We start from the raw sequence: 10,125 nt of genomic DNA on the forward strand, positions 1-10,125 counted from the left end.
TGAATGAAATACAATCTTTGTGAATAGATGTTCAGCCACCCATTTGATGGCATACTGATGGGTGGAATGATTCAGTAAGAAATGAGAACAGGAGTGCCTGGCTGGCTCAGTCAGAAGAGCACACAACGCTTGATCTTCAAGCCCCACATTGGGTGTAGAGATTACCTAACAAAATAAATAAACTTAAAAAAGAAATGAGAACAAATACAGGATGGGTCAGCTGTACCAGGTGGTAATGACAGACTATTTGAATTGTGTAATAAAGCTTTACTTTTTAAATTCTGGACAGCTTAGGAAGAAATAGTATTAACTGGCTGGCCCTGGGAGTACAGCTAATTAGTATGCTAACAGTATGAGACTTTGCCTAAACCCACTGAGCAAGTATCTCTTTTTGGCACAGGGCTAGGAAATGACCGCCACTCAGTGTCTTCGGGTCCAACCTGCAATGAACGGTGGAACGTGAGAGAGAAGTGTTATATAAGAAGTATGAAGTGTATACCGCTAACCTTTTTTGTTATTTTTCTAAACCCTTGTGCAGTGCACCTGGAAGCGGTCCCATGTTCAGACCAACCACAGTGGCTGTAGATGAAGAAGGCGGAGATGATGATAAAGATGAGTCAGCTACAAACAGTGGCACAAGTGCCACAGCCACTTGTGGCCTGGGATCTGAATTCTCCACAGATAAAGGAGGCCCTTTCACTGCAATACAAAGCACTAATACCTCTGGACTGGCACAGGCTCCTGGGTTAGCCTCCCAAGGCATCAGCTTTGGCATTAAGAATAATCCAGGAACTCCACTGCAGAAATTGGGAGTGTCATTTTCCTTTGCCAAGAAGGCTCCTGTCAAACTCGAATCAATAGCGTCAGTGTTCAAGGACCACGCAGAGGAAGGACCCTCTGAAGATGGAGCCAAAGCTGATGAGAAAGGTTCTGACCAAGGATTGCAGAAGATGGGAGAATCTGATGGTAGCAGTAATCTTGATGGTAAAAAAGAGGATGAAGACCCTCAGGATGGAGGGTCCCTAGCCTCAACATTATCTAAGTTAAAAAGAATGAAGCGAGAAGAAGGAGCTGGGGCTGCAGAGCCAGAGTATTACCACTACATTCCCCCAGCACACTGCAAAGTAAAACCAAATTTCCCCTTCCTACTCTTTATGAGAGCCAGTGAACAGATGGAAGGTGATAATAGTATGCACCCAAAGAATGCCCTAGAGAGCAAAAAAAGCAGTTCTCCCAAGCCTAAAGGCTGTATCAAGGTGATAGCAAGCCAAGGAGCAGAAAAGACAGTTGATGAAGTCTTGGAGCAACAGACAGAAACCAGTGCCGCAGAGCCCTCAGAGCCTGGAAGCAAAGCTGAGACAAAGAAGACCTCAGGAGGGGATGTAAGTGAGCAGAGTTTAGAGAGTCCATGTCAGAAGGCTTCAGAGAATCAAATATGTGAGTCTGACCCCTCTAAAGAAACCTCTCAGATCACCCCAGCAGGGAAAGAAAGCCAGGAGGGACCCAAACATCCTACTGGTCCCTTCTTTCCAGTTTTGAGCAAAGATGAAAGCACTGCCCTCCAGTGGCCATCGGAACTCTTAATTTTTACCAAGGCAGAACCCTCCATTTCATACAGTTGTAACCCTTTATACTTTGACTTTAAACTTTCAAGGAACAAAGATGCCAGAGCTAAAGGGACCGAAAAACCAAAGGACATAGGAGGCTCCTCAAAGGACCATCTCCAGGGCCTTGATGCTGGTGAGCCAAATAAAAGCAAAGAGGGTGGAGAGAATGTAGAACATTCCTCAGGAGGCAGAATGGATGCACCTGCTTCTGGGTCTGCCTGTAGCAGTCTGAACAAGCAAGAACCTGGAGGCAGCCATGGGTCAGAGACAGAGGACACAGGGAGAAGCCTTCCTAGCAAGAAAGAACGATCTGGGAAGTCCCACCGACACAAAAAGAAAAAGAAGCACAAAAAATCCAGCAAACACAAACGGAAACATAAGGCTGACCCGGAAGAGAAAAGCTCTAAGACAGAGTCTGGGGAGAAGTCTAAGAAGCGCAAGAAACGAAAACGAAAGAAGAACAAGTCATCGGCCCCCGCGGATTCTGAACGGGGACCCAAACCAGAACCCCCTGGGAGTGGTAGCCCTGCACCACCAAGACGACGGCGGCGAGCTCAAGATGACTCCCAGCGGAGATCCCTCCCAGCTGAAGAAGGGAGCAGCGGCAAGAAGGACGAAGGTGGAGGTGGTGGCAGCTCCCAGGATCATGGTGGGAAGAAACACAAAGGTGAGCCTCTAACTTCATCCTGCCAGCGAAGAGCTGGCGCCAAACGGAGCAGCCGGTCCAGCCATCGAAGTCGACCCAGTAGTGGAGATGAAGATAGTGACGATGCTTCGTCACACCGGCTACACCAGAAGTCTCCGTCCCAGTACAGTGAGGAGGAGGAAGAGGAGGAAGACTCAGGCAGTGAGCATTCCCGGAGCCGTTCCCGGTCGGGCCGGCGCCATTCCTCACACCGTTCCTCCCGGCGTTCTTACTCAAGTAGCTCCGATGCTTCTTCAGACCAGAGCTGCTACAGCAGACAGCGCAGTTACTCTGATGACAGCTACAGTGACTATAGTGACCGATCTCGAAGGCACTCCAAGCGCTCCCATGACTCTGACGACTCGGACTATGCCAGCTCCAAACACCGGTCCAAACGGCACAAGTACTCCTCTTCTGATGACGACTATAGCCTCAGTTGCAGCCAGTCCCGAAGCCGGTCTCGGAGTCATACCAGGGAGCGCTCAAGGTCCCGGGGCCGCAGCCGCAGCAGCAGCTGTAGTCGCAGCCGGAGCAAACGGAGAAGCCGCAGCACCACGGCCCACAGCTGGCAGCGGAGCCGAAGCTATAGCCGTGACCGCAGCCGCAGCACCAGGAGCCCTTCCCAGCGATCAGGTTCCAGGAAGGGATCATGGGGTCACGAAAGCCCTGAGGAGAGGCGTTCTGGTCGTCGAGACTTCATCCGCTCTAAAATCTACCGCTCCCAGTCTCCCCACTATTTCCGACCAGGCCGGGGAGAAGGTCCTGGGAAGAAAGATGACAGCAGAGGAGACGATGGTAAAGGGACAGGCCTGCCCTCCCAGAACAGCAACATTGGTGCCGGAAGGGGGTCGGAAGGTGACTGCAGCCCCGAAGACAAGAACTCCGTTACTGCCAAACTGCTCCTGGAGAAGATTCAGTCAAGGAAAGTGGAGAAGAAACCCAGTGTGAGTGAGGAGGTGCTGGCCACCCCTGCTAAAGCTGGGCTCAAGCTCAAGGACCCCCCACAAGGTTATTTTGGGCCCAAGCTCCCCCCATCTCTTGGCAATAAGCCTGTTCTTCCATTGATAGGGAAGCTCCCAGCTACCCGAAAGCCGAACAGCAAGAAATGTGAAGAGTCTGGCTTAGAAAGGGGGGAAGAGCAAGAACAGTCAGAGACAGAAGAAGGGCCTCCAGGGAGTAGTGATGCCCCATTTGGACATCAGTTCCCCTCAGAGGAAACAGCTGGCCCCTTATCAGACCCACCCCCAGAAGAGCCAAAGTCTGAAGAAGTTACTGCTGATCACCCTGTTGCTCCACTAGGCACCCCAGTGCACTCAGACTGCTATCCTGGGGACCCCACCATCTCCCATAACTACCTCCCTGACCCCAGCGATGGGGACACCCTAGAGTCCTTGGATAGTGGCAGTCAGCCAGGCCCTGTGGAATCCAGCTTGCTGCCTATAGCGCCAGACCTTGAGCACTTCCCCAGTTATGCACCTCCCAGTGGGGATCCTAGTATTGAGTCAGCTGACGGGGCTGAGGATGCTTCCTTGGCCCCCCTAGAGAGCCAGCCCATCACCTTCACCCCTGAGGAGATGGAGAAGTACAGCAAGCTCCAGCAGGCCGCACAACAGCACATCCAGCAGCAGCTTCTAGCCAAGCAAGTAAAGGCCTTTCCAGCCTCGGCTGCCCTGGCCCCAGCCACTCCAGCCCTGCAGCCTATCCACATTCAGCAGCCAGCCACAGCCTCTGCCACCTCAATCACAACTGTTCAGCATGCCATCCTGCAACATCATGCAGCGGCAGCTGCCGCCGCCATCGGGATTCACCCCCACCCTCATCCCCAGCCGCTCGCCCAAGTGCATCATATTCCCCAGCCCCACCTGACCCCCATTTCCTTGTCCCACCTCACTCACTCAATCATCCCTGGCCACCCGGCCACCTTTCTCGCTAGCCATCCCATCCACATCATTCCCGCCTCAGCCATTCATCCTGGGCCCTTCACCTTCCATCCTGTCCCACACGCTGCCCTCTACCCTACCCTGCTTGCTCCGCGGCCTGCTGCAGCAGCTGCCACCGCCCTCCACCTTCACCCACTACTTCACCCCATCTTCTCAGGTCAGGACCTGCAGCACCCGCCTAGCCATGGCACATGAGTTGGGGGATGGGAGCCCAGGTAGGGCCAGGGAAGGTGACCCATATATCTTCCCTCGGGAGTGTTGAGCCATTAATACCAGCAAGTAGAAGCTGGGATGGGCAGTGTCTGACAGCCAAAGAATCGAGTTTTGGCTTGCAGGGGTGGTTTTAGATTTGAGGTTTGCTTTGGGTTTACTATCAGGGATTTTCTTTTCCCCTTCCCCCCCTTTCTGTTTGTCCCTCCCTCTCCTGTGTTTCTAAGCTAGGGAACACCAGTAAGTGCTACCCACCCCTCTGCGGCAACATCTCCAAACTGTCAAGTTTGGATATTCCTCTCTTCCCTCTACTTTTTATCCTCCACTCTTCCCTTCTGTAAATTTTAAAACATTTTTCCTCTCTGGCCGGAGGTTTGTCCATCTGGTCCTGCCCTCTCAGTGTCTTTGACCATCCCTTGGTGACCTTATGCTATCCCGGGTGAGGTGGAAAGGGAGTCTGACCTGGAACCAGATGCTACTCAGGCTGTTATTCAATCAGTCCACTTCCCACACAAACAGAAAGCCACACATTTGGCACTGTTGTCCTCATATCCCTCATCCCAGAAGAGGTATCTGCATATCCCAGAAAAGAAGATCCTCTCATGAATAGAAGCTATGCGGAACATAGAGTCGCCCATGTGCTTCCCCAGAGAGGAGCTCATGTGTCTGAAGGGTGTATTTTCTTCTGTCATGTTGATGTTTCCTTCTTAATTTATAGGATTTTTTTTAATGTAAAAAAATTGCACTGAACTCTATAAACGTAAATGCTGCTTTTTGTAGCTCATATTAAAAAAAAAAAGTTCCATATTTGTAGTATACTGCAATAATATTTTTTACATCCAGCTCTTTAAGTGATCCTTGTTCTGGTGGCTTTGTGTAAATATGTTTGCCCTAGTTGAACTAAGAAACTTTAAAGGTTATAAAATGAAAACAAAAAATAAAGTATCTGTTTTCTGCTAGATGCAAAAATGACTAAGCATGTATATTTTATCAAGCTCATGTATTTTTTGAAGTTATGAACTATAAAAATGTTAAAACAAAAAAAGAACAATTGTTTAACATTTTTTGCTGGGACAGAACGTTTAGTTAATTTGCAGTAAGTGGTGCCCCCAGCACTGGGATTTGGTTGTTTTTTGTTTTTGTTTTTGTTTTTCAACTAACGGGCAGCAGTCAGCTGGGGGTGTCAGAGGGGGCCTCAGTTATGACATCTCCCTCATGTGCTTTGCAGTTTTATACAGAGAGGTGAGCCCACAGAGGAGGAGAGAAATTTGAGAGCTTTGTTCTCTGGAAGCAGGGAGATTCAGAGTGATTGTCTGGGGGATTTCCTGGGTTTTCTGGGGACCTTGTTCCGGGCAGTCCATTTGCCTTCCTAGTACTTAGCCCCCCTCTGACAGTTTTTGTTGTTGTTTTTGTTGTTGTTGTTTGTTTTCTTTTGTTTTTAATGTGCCTTCTGGGTTGGCTAGAAGCAGAAGTAGAAGTAGACTTGAGGATGATGAGTTGGGACAGTTTCTTCCCCCCTTGTTGGGAGGTGAGCATATTTATAGATACTGCAGATTATTTTGCTTCCTAGTTTCCATGCCTTCTGCCCAGCTTAGTTTAAGCAGTGAAGATTTTTTTTTTTTTTTCCTTTTCTCCCATGACACCTACCGGAGGAAGTACCACCTTCATTCCTCTTCTTCCTCTTGCCTTTCACCAGGGCTCTCAGACCTAATTCACGTCCTGGCCCAAAGGTGTTTATATTGCAGGTCTCATCTTTGGTGCAGGTAGCAGTTCTCTATTTGGCATTTCCCTACCCATTCCTGTGGCTGGAATTGGTTGGGTGGTTACCGGACAGGAAAAATCAAACCCTACTCACTTGGGCCAAGGCTCTGGGTTCTGCCTTTCTTCTCAGATTCCCAAAAGAAAAAGGTTTTGAGTTTATGAGAAGCAAGTGCTGGGCAAACAAGGCTCCTGCCTGAGCCTCCTACCTGTTCAGTGCTCCTCCTCTGATTCAGAAGCATCACTTTGGATAACTAGCACTGGAAAAATGAAATCATCTGTTTGAAGTGAAGGGACTCATTTTTCTTTGCTTTCAGCCCATGTAAATATTTAAATAATACAGTATTAACATTTTTGTGCTGCTTCCCATTAGCTTGTAGATTGAGCCATACTCTGGCTGCCTCTCTACCTTCCTGGGGGCAGTTTTCTTTAACTTTCAGAATAGTGATTTTAAAACTTAAAAAACAAAATAACCTATCCTTACTTACAAACATTACAGATTGTATTTAACTTTATCACATATGATAGAGATATATATGCTGTAAAATTAGGGAAAGGAACTTTCTAATAAACCAATGATTTGTGGAAACTTAGCAGAGTCTGTCGTGATTGTTGTCCCATCCACTCAAGTTGGGAAGGGATGGAGTTGTGGGTTACAAATAATACCTTGTTTGAAGTGATCAAGGAATAGAGTCTTGTGAACGAGTTGCTTATGATGTTTGGAATTGAGCTTCTCAAGACAGGCTGCCCACGTAGCAGCAGATTGTGCTGTGGGAGGAAATAATAGTGGTTAATTTTCTTTTAGTCTTAGGTGGATGTCTTGGAATATGCACCTCGTTGCCACACTTTCCCATGAGAATTTTCTTCTATGTCTACTTTTTCGCTCAGTTGAAATACAATCTCTGTGTAGTAGAATGTGTGGCATGTAGGTGCTCACTAAACGGCATTGGAATTTCTGGCTTCAATTTTCAGGATTTGGAATGCACTTCAGGGGCAGTGGGATTACAAGTCATCTGCCTGGATTTTGCCTTCCTGATGGAGTTTTGTATACCCGAACCAGTCTTGAGTTATTCTTCTTAACCTCATAATAATAACAATGCTTCAGAGCTGCGTAGTAAAAGGAAGTGTGCCCTAATTGTTACAGCAGATAAAAACCTCTCTCTACTCTTCTGTATCAAAAAAATGACAAAAGGCAGAGGAAGTTTAGTTTCAAAAGCTAACCATAGATTTGTAATGATAAATTGAGATCCCTCTCTCTTCCTCAGACTTTCAGGAAGGAGGAGTACAAAGTCTGTTTCTTTCCTAATCTCTCATGCAGCTGTGTTCTCCCTAGACAAAAGAGAAGCTATTCAATTTGAACCTTGGGTTGGATGCTCAGATCTTCCTACCTTCCTAACTGAGCAAAATCCCTGCCCAGAAAGAAGGAATGTTACAAAGTGAAAGTGAAGGACGCCTGGGTGGCTCAGTCAGTTGAGTGTCTGGACAACTCTTGATTTCGGCTCAGGTCATGATCCTGGTTAGAGTTCAAGCCCCACATTGGGCTTGTTTGCGCTGAGGGCACAGAACCTGCTTGGGATTCTCTCCCTCTCTCTCTCTCTCTGCCCCTCCCCCCTACTCATCCTCATGCTTGTGCTCTTTCAAAATCAATTTTAAAAATTTTAATTAAAAAAAGTGACTTTCTGAGCAGGCAAGGTGTGCCTACTGGCCTGTAGAGAGTGCTGTGTGAGGGCATGTGCAGCCGATTCCAATAAGGGTTCTTTCAACCACCTGCCTCAGCCACCTATACTTGCAACCTGGAAGTACTCCCCTTTCTACCCCCTGATGACTAAATCAGGCCTTGTTGACCTTCCCATTCTTATTTGTCAGAAATACCTTCACCTCCCCCCACCCCCTTATCAGCTCATGTCTGAATTATTGTAGCATATTTCTGGCTGGGCTCAGAGTCCTATGCAAGCTTACTGGCTTTTCAGAATCTGTGTTGGGTTCATTTTATGTACTGCTTCCCAGTAAAATGCTAAGCTTGGAGAGGACACAGACTGATTTCTATACCTCTTTTTTTTTTTTTAAGTCCCTTAGAATGTTTTACATAGAGTTGAACGCATAGTAAACATTTTTACTATATGTTGAAAAATAGGAACAAAAAATACTGAGGATTATGCAAGGATTAAACAAGGAAGCATCAAAGATAATGAAGGATTTTTCTCTATATATCCTCCACGTCACCTACCTCAGTGCCAGGCACATAGAAGTTCAGTCATTGTTGACTGAAGCCTTAACAGAACTCTGGATTCATTGAGGAATTCTAGGACTCGGGGTTGGTGGGATGGGAAAGTGGGAGCAGTGTGTCAGCACTCTGCCTATTATCTCAGAAGGGAGATCAACCCAGCTCTGGCCCCAAAGGAACACCCGTGAGAAACAATTCTTGAATACCAAACTCTTTTGTTCCCAAATCTGATCCTTCACCTATTTCTAGTTGTAGCTGATGGTACAACTGTCCTGACAGACAGCCATGCACCAAAGCTGTAAATTACTTTTGACACCTCCCTACCCCAGTGTTACTGATTGTGTAACCTCTGTTCTCTCTTTTGTTCCTATCATCAGTATCCTGGTTCAGACCTCACCACCTTTAACCAAAAGGATTGCAGTGGCCACCCATCTATCTGACCTTCCCGCTAAGTCCTGTGTTTCTCAGTTCCTTCTACCCACAGCCAGTGTAATCATCCAAAAGGGAGCACAATTGGTCAATGTATCTCTTATTCCCTGACTTGAAAAATCTTTGGTTCTCCATCTCCTACAGATTAAAAATTCAAATTCCTTGAGGCATTCAAGGACCTTCAGTGATTTGATCCTAGCCTTCCATTTCATTCTCGTGCCCCAGTCCTCCCCTTTGAACACCGTACGTTGAGTCGACTACTTGCCTTTCCCTATAATTGACCTCTATGGTCTGCAGCTCTCTTTTCTCATGGTATTTCCTGTGCCTAAAAAACCCTCATTCTCAGACAAAAGGCACCACGGTGTACTGGTTAAGAACACGCAATAAAAAAAGGCGGGGCAGGGGGGGCACCTGGGTGACCCAGTCAGTTAGGTGTCCGACCTCGGCTCAGGTCATGATCTCACTGTTAGTGGGTTCGAGCCCTGCATCAGGCTCTGTGCTGACAGCTCAGAGCCTGGAGCTGCTTCAGATTCTGTCTCCCTCTTTCTCTGTCCCTCCCCCACTCGTGCTCTGTCTCTCTCAAAAGTGAATTAAGTGTTAAAAAAAAAAGATTTTAAGACTGATGGATTCAAGCCAAACATGTTTGAATCCTTGTTTTGCCACCCTTTGGCCATATAAATTTGGGCAATTTACCTAAAACTCTACCACGGTTTTTGCATCTATAAAATGTGCATAACAGGGGCGCCTGGGTGGCTCAGTCAGTTAAGCATCCGACTTGGGCTCAGGTCATGATCTCGCGGTCCATGGGTTCGAGCCCCGCATCGGGCTCTGTGCTGACAGCTCAGAGCCTGGAGCCTGTTTCAGATTCTGTGTCTCCCTCTTTCTCTGACCCTTCCCTGTTCATGCTCTCTCTCTGTCTCAAAAATAAATAAATGTTAAAAAAAAAATTTTTTTTAAATGTGCATAACAGTACTTATTTCATAGGGTTGTTATGAGCAGCAAAGATATAAACGACTTCAGTTAGGCATAATGTTAGTCTACCCTTTCAAGGCATTCTTTACTGTCCCTCTGCTGCAGTTATGTGTGTTTGTGTCCTAATTCTGGGCTAAGTTCTTTAACGATCCCTGACAGTTACCTTTGTATCCCTCATCACTCAGTGCCTTGAGCAGAATAAATACCCATTAAAGACTTCAGTGGGATGTGACAATATTGAGCTATGCAGTCAGTATACCGCAGTAATGTAATACCATTTGGTTGAAGACCAGAAGAGGG

At 47.2% G+C, this 10,125-nt stretch overlaps 1 protein-coding gene across 12 annotated transcripts in view; it reads left to right on the forward strand.

Moving 5' to 3' along the window:
• The window catches only part of GPATCH8 (G-patch domain containing 8), a 101,350-nt gene extending 94,557 nt beyond the window's left edge, over window positions 1-6,793 (forward strand). For all 12 annotated transcript variants that reach the window (XM_019434758.2, XM_019434759.2, XM_019434763.2 and 9 more), the window contains one exon: window positions 539-6,793. In XM_019434758.2, the coding sequence (XP_019290303.1) occupies window positions 539-4,427 (3,889 nt within the window). In that variant the 3' untranslated portion in view covers window positions 4,428-6,793. The remainder of the gene's footprint in view (window positions 1-538) is intronic.
• Window positions 6,794-10,125: the final 3,332 nt, after the last annotated feature.

The sequence above is a fragment of the Panthera pardus genome, unplaced genomic scaffold, assembly GCF_024362965.1.
Source record: "Panthera pardus isolate Hobbes unplaced genomic scaffold, ASM2436296v1 HiC_scaffold_3, whole genome shotgun sequence".
NCBI lineage: Eukaryota > Metazoa > Chordata > Mammalia > Carnivora > Felidae > Panthera > Panthera pardus.